This window comes from Fringilla coelebs, assembly GCF_963513975.1.
Source record: "Fringilla coelebs genome assembly, chromosome: 1".
Lineage (NCBI taxonomy): Eukaryota > Metazoa > Chordata > Aves > Passeriformes > Fringillidae > Fringilla > Fringilla coelebs.
The window spans coordinates 112,372,005-112,384,729 of NC_140028.1; the positions used below are offsets into that span (position 1 = coordinate 112,372,005).

At 42.1% G+C, this 12,725-nt stretch overlaps 1 protein-coding gene across 1 annotated transcript in view; it reads right to left on the reverse strand.

The window, feature by feature from the left end:
- Window positions 1-12,725, reverse strand: part of TGFBR2 (transforming growth factor beta receptor 2) — a 60,943-nt gene that overhangs the window by 21,599 nt on the left and 26,619 nt on the right. Inside the window, exons 3-4 of the mRNA XM_084207602.1 lie at window positions 11,518-11,689; window positions 9,673-9,863 (exon numbers count right to left, since the gene is read on the reverse strand). Of these exons, the coding sequence (XP_084063728.1) occupies window positions 9,673-9,863; window positions 11,518-11,689 (363 nt within the window). The remainder of the gene's footprint in view (window positions 1-9,672; window positions 9,864-11,517; window positions 11,690-12,725) is intronic.

Consider the following 12,725-nt stretch of genomic DNA (forward strand, 5'->3'; position numbering starts at 1 on the left):
AAAAAAAGTTAATCAAAGCAGAAGCTGAGCAGTTTGGCCACTTCCCCCTGAGCACTGTATCATCCTGCAGCCCTGCTGCAAAGTGACACATCCGCTTTGGCAGGGTCGCTTGGAGGAAGCAGAGAAGCAGGGGGTGAAAAGCATACAGCTGCACAACCCCACCTAAAGCAGCAGGGACAAAGGCTTGCTAATTTTCAGTGTTTAAGACACTAGGCAAATCCCACTCAATGTTTGGGAAGTGCAAGAATGAGCAGACACCAGGGAGAACTGAGTGTCAGGACTGACAAGGCTGAACTCTAAGCTTAGGAGGGAACCAAGCTGCCTGACAGGAGAATTAAAGGGGATAGCAAGAGCAAAGAGCTGGTGGCACTGAGGTGTGTCCCAAGCAAGTCATTTCGGGAACTTCCTTTGATTTTGCCTGATGATATGAGCAGAATCAAATCTGCCATTCCAGCACAAACGAAGGATGGGGTACTTCTCTGCAAAATCTGTGTACAAAATCAGGACAGGATCAAAATTCAGAGCATAGCTGTATGTTTGCATAGTTGCTAGCCAACATATTATGGCTTGACTACAGGAATCTAAGAATAAATATGTTCACTTATAAATAAATACCTACGACTGAAACCCCGTAATTTAAAAAATGGGAGTGCAGCTTCCTCTTTCTGAGCACTGGAATGAGCAAAACATGGCTGTACAGGCAGGAAAGGAAATGGTTAAATGAAACAGCCTTTCATGTTTTGCAAACGTGCTCCTAAATAACTTTCCCCACCCACAACTATTATTTGGGTGGATCGGTCCTTTCTTAAGCTTCAAAAGAGCCTATTAATATAGCATAACAATGGAGAAGTTGAGCTAAAAGAAAGCTTCCTGTATGTGGTTTAAACTAAGCACAAACCATCTGCATAACCCTTAACACTACCTAAGCCTTGAGGGAATAGGGCTCAGGTGCCAAGGAAAATGGAAACACTGTTCAGTCAGGGAGCTTCAAAGCCCTAGAGCTTGCAAATTCTTTAGGTTGGTTTTCGTGCCTTTGATACAACTGTAGTGTCACTGAACTTTGGAAGGAATAAGTAAAACAATGGCAGTGAAATGAGGACACACAGCTGAATGGCAGGGCAGCAGAATGCCCAGCCAGTACTGACAGAACTATTTCCTTGCTGTCTGCTGCTCCTGTGAGCTCTAAAGCTGCTGCCTATTCAACTGCTAGTCAAAGCCACAGAGCAGAGAAAGAATATATTTGATATTAGCAGAACTCAAGTTAAATATATCAACACTGATGTATTGCAAGCTTGTGCAGTGTCTTAAAAATTCCCAGAAATGCAAAGTCACAAAACATGGTCCCAGACACAGGACTGTGATCTAGTTATTTTGCAAGATCCCAAGACACAAAGCAGCCCTTTGAGCTGACTGGAGGAAAACTCCATTTTGTAGAAATTCTGAGGTTTCAAAGTTTGATTTGAATTCCACACTGGAATGAAAACCAACACTTTTCAAATGCTTTTTGCCTGAACAGAATTTCTGTTCAAATGTTGCAGTTTGGCAAGAGATGTATGTGAGTGCTGAATCCCCAGCAGTGAGTGGACTGGTATGGGCAAGGTACAGCAGCTGCAAGTTCAAGACCTGCTCTGAATCAAGGCAGAGCTTTTTACAAAATGGGAGTTTGAACCTTGCATGTGCAGTGATTTCTGAGCAAGGCACTAGGCAGCAAAATATGGAAAAGCCTGCCCATATCTTTAGTACTGCCTGGATGAAAACTAGCTCCACAAAATGCTTCACTTTCAGTGAAATGAGATTTACTCTGAACAGCTGTTTGGAGTAATTTCGTTTATATCTATTGAAGAATCCTAAAGTGGAAATGAAATTCTGTAGCTCAGTGTTTCATGTACATTCCTGATTTTGGCCTTTTTAGAATTAAAATGGCTTGGAAATCTTCAGCAAAACATTTTTTGGTGGGAAATACTGATTTTCAAAACAGAAACTCTGCTTCTAACACTCCTATACTTTTTTCTGAAACCGCTGTCTTGAGGAAAAAAGTGGTCTGAAAGTTGATACAAATTAAAAAAAATTCTGCTAGTTTTACAGGCATTGTTTTGGGGGCTTTGAAGCTGGGGGGTGGGGAGCTTTTTTACTCAGGGTGGAGGGTGTTTCCTTAGGAAAGTGGTTAATCCTGAACAAAATACTTGGTAATAATCAAATTCAAATGCCACACCTCAAATTAACCTGCTTTTTTTAAAACATGATAGCTTCTTGGAAACATTTTAATTTTTCTTACTTGCTGGAGATGACTTTTTTTTTTTAATTTAATAGCTTTGCTGTGCAGGAAATCAGTTCCATCCCTCCCTCAGCTCTGTGCTGAACCAAGTCATAGCAGGAGAGAGAGGTTACTAGATTTTAAAAACAAAGTGGGCTCTATCTTACCATCCAGTAAAAAAATAAACCCTGGCATTTCTTGCAGACTTTCCTGAAGGTTGAATTTGTTCAACAAGTTCCTGTATTTGACAGGATCTTTTTTTGGACGAGGTAAACCAAGTCTATCAAAGGCCAGTAAGTTGTGCTTGAGCTGTATGTCTTCATTTTTTAGTCTGAAAAGGATATTACCAGGGTATCCAAAAGAGGATCTCTCTCCTGGAGAGGCACTACCTCCAGTAGTTGGCAGGTCTGCCTGGCCTGCTATAGAATCATGGAATTGTTTAGGTTGGAAAAGACCTCTAAGATCATCAAGTCCAACTGTAGACCCAGTACTGCCAAGTCTACCACTAAATCATGTCTCTAAGTGCCACATCCACAGATCTTTTAAATACCTCCAGGGATGCTCATTCAACCACTTCCTTGGGGAACCTGTTCCAGTGCTTAACGCTTTTGGTGAAGAAATTTCCCCAGCTATCCAATCTAAACATCCTTTGTACAACTTGAGGCCATTTCCTCTTCTTCCTTTGCTTCTTACTTGGGGGAAGAGGTTGACTCCCACCTTCCTGCAACCTCCTTTCAGATAGTAGTAGAAAGCCAGAAAAGGTTCCCCCTTAACCTCCTATTCTCCTGGCTAGACAATCCCTACTCCCTCAGACACTCTTCACAGGACTTGTGCTCCAGATCCTTCCCCAGCTTTGCTGCCCTTCTCTGGACATCCTCCAGGCACCTCACTGTCCTTCTTGTAGCGAGGGGCCCAGGGGATTTCACGTGCCCTCAGCAGTGCTGGATAATCACTGCACTGGTTGTGCTGGCTCTTTCTGAAACGGGCCAGGATGCCATGGGCCCTTTGGCCACCTGCTCTCACTGCTAGCTCTGCTCAGCCACTGCTGACCAGCACCCCCAGGTCCTTTTCCTCCAGGCAGCTTTGCTGCCACTCTTCCTTCAGCCTGCAGCACTGCACGGGGCTGCTGTGACCCAAGGGCAGGTTCCAGCACTTTGTGCCCTAAGGGTTTAGTTAAAAATGGGCACTCATTCATCTGTTCTTTTGGGTGTTTGACCACCTAAATGTTGCTCTGCAGTCAACATGGCTGGCAAACCAGACCCAGTTCTCAGAGCACTTAATGCCTGTCACTGCCAAGTCTCACCACTTATGTCCTTTCCTGAAAGGTAGTAAGTATGAGCTATTTTGAAGACCAGTGGCACACCCACTGCTGCCCTCCCCTGCAGACCTGCAGCTTTGGTCTTGGCAGACAACTACCTAGGGGGTCAGGACTCAAGACTTCTCTGTAATGCCCAGGGAAAATCCCCAGTTACATGACCCAGTTACATGTGTTACGTGTTGGAAGAGTCATGCACATGCATCTGTCACCTGATGGGAATGGCTGCATCTTAGTCACAGGGGTGGGAGGCAGGCAACTTGATTGCCTCTGGGTGGCTTACTTCAGCAAAAAGGCTAGGCAGCAATGACCTAATGGATATTTCATCTATTGTAAGCAGGATTTCATTTTTCAACTGATTGCCAAGGATGCTGTTCAGCACCCAGGAGGTCTAAGAAACTCTTAAGCTCTAAGACAGAACAAATAGTTTGTTGCTGCTTTTATTCCCCCACTGCTAGCTAGAAAGTATAATTCCTTGATTTGCTGGCACAGCACCCATTTGCTTAAAATCTTCCACCCCACTAATTCCCTTCTTATCTCTCCCATTCTAATAGGTCCCTTCACTGTGTGTACATGGCATCTCTCACACACTTTGACTTTTTTAGCTGAGCTTTCCTACTCAGCAATATGAAAGCCAACATATTTTAACTTTACATGATGTGACTGAGTTTCTGTGATACATGGCTCAGTTATAGAGCTTGGGTGTCTGCTGCTGTTTGCTGGTGGATTTCTGGAACAAATCAATCTCTCCAGTTTCAATATGTTTCAACAGATGCGACACATTAACCACTATTTTTATTCTCAGCCTGAGTTTCACCCCTCCAACCTTTCCCAAAATATTATGTTGCCAGTGTTAGTTACAGTTTGTTTCTGTCTGTAATTATTAAAGTCTCTTCCATGACAACCTGATAAAAGGTTGGCCACATTCCCATACTTATTAAGCTCTCAAGTGATGCAAATTGTAACAAATATGCCAACCAGACTGGAAGAGCATTGCCTAGTTTGTTTTTACACAAATCTGTAACTGAGCATGGTTATTTTCCTAAGAAGCAAACAATATAAATAATACAGAGCAAAACAAAATTTTGGCTCCTTTAGCCTCTTTTCATTCTATTTCCTTTCTATCCCATTAAGTGAATCAGATGTTCAGCATTACACAGCCTCTCCTTTGGTTACACACAGCTGCAGGCACTGGGTGGGACTCTAGTGCCTGCAAATACCTAAGAGGAAACACAGAGAACAAAGCCAATATACAAGCACTGAGAGGCTCTGTGCAATGTTATGTAATGTTACTGACCTCTTTTATGGGGCAGCTGGAAGACAGTTACCTTCTGAACATGTTAGTTGGATAACAGAAAGAGAGATTAATGAAAGCCTTTGTTAAAATTCGCTTGGAAGCAGTCCAGCTGTAATCATCTCCCTTCTGATGTTCCTTGAGCACCGGACAGCTCATCACATAAGTATTTATGGACTGGTGACTGTTTGCACACAGATCTTAAGTCTGAGATCCTCCTATGCAGTCAAGTAAAATCACTAACACTTTGACTCTAGTAAGGGAGAGGAAGAAGAAAGAAAGAAAGGAAAAGACAGGATCAACATGTTAGAGACAAATGAGAGGTACAAAGTTAAGGACATTTTGAAACATTATCCATATTTCCTACAGTCTAGCACAGGACAAGGCTCACACAGGCATGCTTGTGGTGATTCAGGCAGCAGAGCAGCACCAGCTCTCCCAGGTAACAACTGTACACAGTGAGCAATCACAGCACTTGGAGCACTGCAAATCCACAAGCTGTAATTTGTTCAGGCAAATGACTCAGCCACAATTGATTAATCAGATAGACATGTCTCTTACACTCTCAATTAGCCAACTCTGTAAAACCATGATCAATGTGAAGTTAAAAAAAAACTGCTAAAAAGCAGCACAACACCCTCCCTCCCTCGGCACACTTCCCCAATTAGCTTCATTATTCTCATAAACTCTCGTTGACCTGTCGGCCATCTCCATCACTGAGGTTTTGGTATTTCAAGGCAACTGTCTGGATGGTTCAGAGTTGCTGCTAAAGGTTTCTCCCATATCTGGGTGTGGTGGGAATGCCCAAAATAATGACTTCATCTTGCAGTAGGTGAGCACTAAACACAATCTTCCTAAGAAATCCCACAGATACCTTGGTTGAGAGCTGCATGGAGATCTGCATAGCACGGCAAGAAACAGGTGAGGATTAAAAACTACCACCGTGTCAGTTATTAGGATGAAACAACTATAAACAAAACAGAACTTTGTTGAAATCCTGGTTCCAGCTTTTGAGTTCTCTGCACTGTTGCTTGGATTTGAATTTGATGCCCAGGATAACAACCGCATATATATTTGCAACAGTATTTAAAGGATTTGTTTTCCTGTTTGCAGTCTCCACTGCTGGTTTGCATATTGATAAATGACTGTGCCTAAATGAGCTGCACAAGAGGAAGGAGTTCCATTGCACAGCAGGTAGGTAGGTCATGCCCCAAGTAACATGAAGGAATCCCATCTTTGTCATCCCAATCCTTGTCATTTCTGTCCATGGAGAACAGGTTAGATGTGGGGCTGGAAAGGGCACTTGGTACTGCTGGGTCCCTTTAGGGTAAACCAGGTTTACTTCAATCAAAGAACTTGGGATTGTTAATAAAGCCCAGCTTTGTTAGGCAGCTGTCAGGCTCGCACTGGCTAATGGCTGGGAGGTGTGGTGAAGGGAAAGCTGAGGAACAAAGCTGCCCAAACGTCACAGAAGGACTGGGACTGTGCAAACAACTACAGACAGACCTGATTCATCCCAGCAGATCAAAGCAGAAGAAGGTAAAGCAAGATTCAGAAGATTCACCAGACACAACCAGACATCATGGTGCAGAAAGCCCTCATAGTCTAGTCCTGCTTTCATTTTTTCCACAACAGAAAGACCAGGCCCCTGTCTGCTACCTAGCCACCCTCTAGCCTTTTACCCTAGTTCTGGTTAATCTTTTCCAGAGGTTTTGCTCCCTGGCTTTGCCTTCTGGTAACACTAACAGTAGACTTTTGAATAAATAATAATTATAAAACACTGGCATTGAGATTTGCTGTGAGAAGCATTTTTCCACCGCATGGGTGAAAGCTGCTTGCCAGTCACCCACAATTTTGTTTGGCAAAAAAAAGAGAGAGATTAAAAAATAAACACAGAGTAGTCAGATTTACAATGGTTACCTGTCTCCTGCATGTTATTTCTCCAAGAACTACAGAACTTTATTTGGAGTGATTTGCACTCAGTATTTTCCACCAGCTGCCTGTGGCATGGAATGCTAGGGACCTGAATCAGGGTCAGCCCCCTGACACAGCAGAACTACAGGCATATTTAGGCACGTGTTTGACCGTGTCTTGCTTATCTTGCAGATTGGCAATTTAAATGAAAATCCATACAATAAACAGGCATTTGATTTTGATGCATCTACTTCAAACATTTCTAAAGTCACTCTTCAGTGAGTCACACCGCCTCCAATACCCAAAACCTTTAGGTGCTTGTGTCTAAAAATGGAGTCAGGAGGTTTGCCCTTCACAGTCAAGACTCATGCAAGCCAATAGCGCTATAAACCAATTCTTCCATAAGCAATAACAGCTCAGCTATGAATCAGTGGAATTCAGTGACTAACCTTTGGTGGAAATTAGAACTTGCTGCCTTAACCAGGGTTTTCATTCTCACCTCAGAAACACCAGAAACAAACTAAACCTGGTGGGTCGTAACTGTGCATACAGGAAGAAGATGTAAAACCCTAGTAATTTATAACAGTAGCTTGAAAGGAAATGCTGTGATCAACAGGTGAAAAAATGCAATCTTTTTATCTCTGTTTCTGCTAATAACTTATGAAAATCACAGTTTGATCAGGCTTTTTTAGAGGAGCTCTCATCTTGCTCTCTAAAACTAGAATGTGCAAAACCACTGCAAAAAAGTTCTTGTTCTGCTGTGCAAGAAACATAGAGAAAAAAACCCCGCAAGAACAATGTACAGAATAGATCTGGATGGCAGTCATTCCAAAGGCAAAATTATTACAGGCTATTATCTAGTTGTCTGGAGGAGCCATGGACCAGCTGGCTGTGATGTTCTGCTCAAAGTTAAACACAGACAGGAAACCGCATGTCTGATACTGTAAAAATCGTTTGTCTTCCTGCCATGGCTAACCAGGCAAGCAACCCAAAGGGGCTGTTTTCATTTAAAAGAAACACTAATCCACAACAATAAAACAGGAATGACAAAGCCTCAGCTCTCCCCCTTCCCGACTGGAGTTAATGCCTATGTTTGTGAATGAACTGGAAATGTAACGAAGTGAAGTTTTACATTACTTTAATTTTTATCTGTAGTTATTCACTTCATACATATGAACGCAGCACATGGTTTTCATGAGTCACCTGAAGTGCTCACAGCACGTGACCTAGAAGGAAAGGCTCCACTTGGGAGAGTGAAAGGAATTTGGGTAAAAAGACTGGGTTTAAACTTCTACTACTCCTTGCAGGTTGATCTGGAAGTGTGAGTGAGCTGCAGACTTCATACGAATCAAGGCACTTGGTGCTGAATTTCAGAATGGCTTTCATAACCATAGACACCAAAGACACACATTTATCAGTGATTTCATTCAGCTACATAGCTCCAGGAAAAACAGCTATAACGTGGCTAACACACAGTTTAGCCAAAATCCACAAGGGTGTGGTTCATATTGTAGAAAAACACCAGACAGCTGGCTCTTCTCTGGGGACACATTCTCTTCAATAAAACCAAGCAATCTACCTGGGTCTACCACTTGTGCTCATGCCAATACCAGTATATACTCCAAATCCTTTAAAGATCACCCCAGTAAGGGCTGGTCACACAACCATGGATGAGCAGTCACGTTGTCTGGTTTCAAATCAAGCTTGATGAGGGGATGAGGAAGACAGGGATGAGGGAGACAGGGATGAGGGGTGGCGCCAGAAAGGGATAGCCTGGGCCAAGGGAAGCAAAGACATGCTAGCTTGCTCTTGGCTAATTTGGTGTGGTTTTGTGACCTAAACTAGTTGGCCTTCATGAAGGCTAGGAGGTGAGAGCTACAATTGCTCACAGTCATTCACCTCAGTGCAGTCCCACACCATGCTTCCCAGGAGTGGAAACAGCATCCCAAGCCTTCGTTATCTGAGGTAACAAGGACCTAATTATATTTTCTGAGGAACTTATGGGTGATGGGGATGGGTGTGGTGTGCTACACCCCTTCAGAAGTGTGAATACACAAATTTCTCCATAGGAGACCTCACCCTTCCCTGCGAGAAACCTGGCTTTGTCTCAATGAAATAATCACAGCAGGTAGGACACAATAAAGCAGAAGGGGTGTGTGCACCCACACACATCTGTGTGTGCAGCAGGAGGTCCATCAGCACTGCCCACACCTGCACTGCGTTCACCGTGCCCGCAGTGGCCTCTATCAGAGCTCATGAAGTGGAATGGGGATGGGTTATGCACTTGTGGTTTGGTCTGCACTCACATTTCCCTGGTTTACCTGAACTCATGTACACTGCCTTGTGCCATATAGGTGTGGGAGAGAAGGAACCTAGCTTCTTCACACCCCCCACAGGAGAGGCACAGATGGTCAGCTACACCAGAGTAGCTGACCTAAAATTCCCATCCTATCAGGTTACCAGTAACATATCTATATGCAGATAACACACTATGGCAATACAGCCTTTAGAAGAGGTAGGACCTTAAAATCCACATTTGCCTTTAGTTTAGATTTTATAATGTAGTCAGCATGTGTTGCATTTTGGTGTGCCAGCAGAACAACTGTAAACATCTTGCTTTCATCTTCCATCAGCTTTTAAGTGCAATATCTTGAAATGAATATCAGACTTACTTCAAAATGAGGACAGCCTGGCAGGAAGAAGTACCCTCAGAACACAGAAAAGAAAGATTGAGATTCAAGAAACATTCAAGAAAGACTAAAATAGCACCTGCCATTACAAGTTCTCCCTCACAAAATGCAACTCCAAGGGACACCAGTACGACACAGTTAATATTAACACAGTTAATATTACTTGCAAGGAATGTAGGAATGCAAGGTAAAATATTAAACCTACCTGATGTAAAAATGAGCATATCATTGCATTCTTCACCTGTGCAGGAACACATGAACATCAATCCCCCATCATCCTTCTTTTCCCTCATTAAACACTGCTCTGATTGATAGTCCTCCAAAAAGTGACCATACAGTGTTTCCCGGGGATCATGGCATATTGTTTCTAATGTCACATTTTCATCATTCTGTCTCCTAAAAAAGAAAAGGAGAAAATTGAAATCAAAAAAAGAGTATTTTATAAAGGGAGCAGACAGCACCAAGCCTGGCCAAAATTTGCCTCTTTTGAGAATGTAAATGGCATTTAAAGAGCATCGCATGTTTTTCTCTGCCTTTCCTGAAAGGGGCAAATTTGGCACCATCTGGGCTCCTCACATTTGTACAATGGCACCAGCTATTCCTGTATCATATTCCTGCTAAGCTCACAAGAGTGCCTCTGAAAATCTCAGAATTACTCAAGCTAAAGCTCGATTAACTGCTGTGAACTTCAGAACATACTTTTGGCTTTTGTGGTCACTGAGCAGACAGTAAAAATCTGTGGGAAATTACGATAAAAACGGAATTATTTCCTCAAAACCAGAGAATTTCTAGTGAGTTGGTCTTTTCATTTTGCTTTTGAAACCTACGATAAGCACAGTTTGTGCACTGAAGGAGTTATATACAAAGAAAAACCCTCAACAAACAAAAAACATCCCAGCAAAATACCAATCAAAAAAACTGATACAAGTTAGAGTTGCCTCACAGTCAGGGAAATATTTATAGCTCATAATGTGGACAATATTCCTGTGTTTCCTCCTGGTCCACAGATTTAATTTCATTGACAAAAGACTTGTAGGCAAAAAAGACTTCACATTTCTCAACTTGCCTTTTGGATAAATGGTCATGAAAAATCCAACAGGTATCTTAAATGGTACAACAGCTCCTTTTTATGGCAATAATAGACACTGATGACTTACCAAAGAATCACAGGAGAAATATGGAAAAGCACCCTGGACTGATCCTGAACTGAAATGCCTACTTCCAATTATGCTGAACATCTCAAGTCAATGGACACAACTAATCCCTCAGTACATTAATTAGTTATGTCCCTCTGTAAGCGGTTCTAATTATTTTACTAAATCAACAGCAAGGCTGCAAACACTCAGTTGTGTTCCTTTAGTCCAGTTATTAGATCATTAAGAGTGTTTCTGGCCTTCTTTGGTAGGACTGGATTCCCATTTATAAAAGGGCAAGGGAAGTCCCAGTTTTTAGACTGGAATACAAGCTTAAAGCAAATAAATCCTAAAAAAGTATTACAAGTAATTTTCATAAACTCTTGATTTCTTTGAACCTAGGCAGAGGCTATATAAAAAGCATCATGCCCACATCAGTCTATACCTACACAAAAGTTTTTTCCCATTAAGAGGAAGTATTTCTACCTATACATGGCAATAAGCCTCTTGTGATAAATCTACATAATCTATCTCCCTTGAAATCTGAGAGAGAATTGTCTTTGTTCAGCAACTATTCAGCAACAATCCTCTCTTGAGCCTCAAATCTATTTCTGCTCTTGAGTGCTGTGGGTGGATACAGCTTAATGGCTTGCACAAAACCTTGCCTCTTTTCCAATAACAGTATAAGCTGGAACAGAACTGTTTTAGGAAAAAAAAGTCCCCAGAACATTTCATATCAGAATTGTTAACCTCAAGCAACTCTTGGTATGCTGTGCAGAGATATGAGCTGGAAGCAGGAGAGCAAAGCCTGGTGAGGGAGCAGGGACATTCTGAATATCAGAGCAATCAAGAAAAGTACTAAGCAGTGATGAATGAGGGTGTGCCCCTGTCCCCACCTGTATGAAGAAATAACTTACCATATAGCAACACAGACTTCACTACTCTTCTCACAGATAGAAGTGATGTTGCAGTTACTCTTGCACCGATGTTGGTTTGAGCAGGTTGTTACTTTAATATCACAAAATTTGCATAGGTTTGACATTTTCAGTCCACTTTCCTTATTTCTTTCTACAGGTGATGTAAATTCAGCTTAAGGAAAAAAAAAAAAAAAGGAAACTCAATAATGGTAGATGATCAGATTGCATTATTGCTTATTATGAAGATAAGGTTTTTCATCAGCAGCAAACATTTCCTCTTACCTTAAATTAGAAAATCTTTGATCTTTCACAGCTACCAATTTTCTCTACAACAAGGTAAGTGCCACGATGTCAAGACCAGGTTAATCAAAGTGAATATGAAAAGCGAAATGAACTTCTATTGACTTCAGAGGGAGCAAAAGTTGCTCCGTAATTTGCAGAATTTTGCATTTTCCAAAACCAGTTTGCACTGAAACAGCTCCTCTGCACTCACCCATTTGCACTACTCACAGGCAGTGTTATCTGTCCCCCATGTGTAACACTGCATCATGGTCTGTGTGCCACAGTAACTGTGGATGGATTCCACACTGAGAATGCACATTAGCTGTGGGACATCATTATAACATGGATCAGCATGAATTTTGCAATTTTGTCTTTACTAACCTGAGGCATAACCTAGGTGTCATCCCTAATCTGATTACTGTTCACACATAAAAACCACAGAGCTGGAACAGACTTTGAGCTTAAGGTGGATGGTCTGCCAGAGGATGTGGGTGAAACTCGAGCTAGAAATGCAATAGGGCATCTGTGCAGCTCATGAGATCTACTGCAGGAGTCTAACTGGGCTAACTGCAGGGGACTTGAACTCAAACTAACCTGCAAAGACAGCCTGTCTTGTAGATGTCTGGTTTGACCCAACAGCTACTTTTCTGCACCCAGAAATTGAATAATTACATGCTTACTGGTTCTGAGTCTCAGTCCTTACCATCTGCTTCAGTGTGGCAGCAGTAAGGAAAGAGATATTTTTTGTGCCAGTGTTTGAACTTCAGGAAACATACTTTTAGCTCAAAAACTGTTTTGAAAAGAGTGCAACTACAAGGAACAGAAAACGCTGACACAAAATTCTTCCTAAAGCTAAAATGAACATGCAACTATCTGAAGTGGAGCAGACAATCAACAGTGGTTTCAGTCTGACTCACTTTGCAATG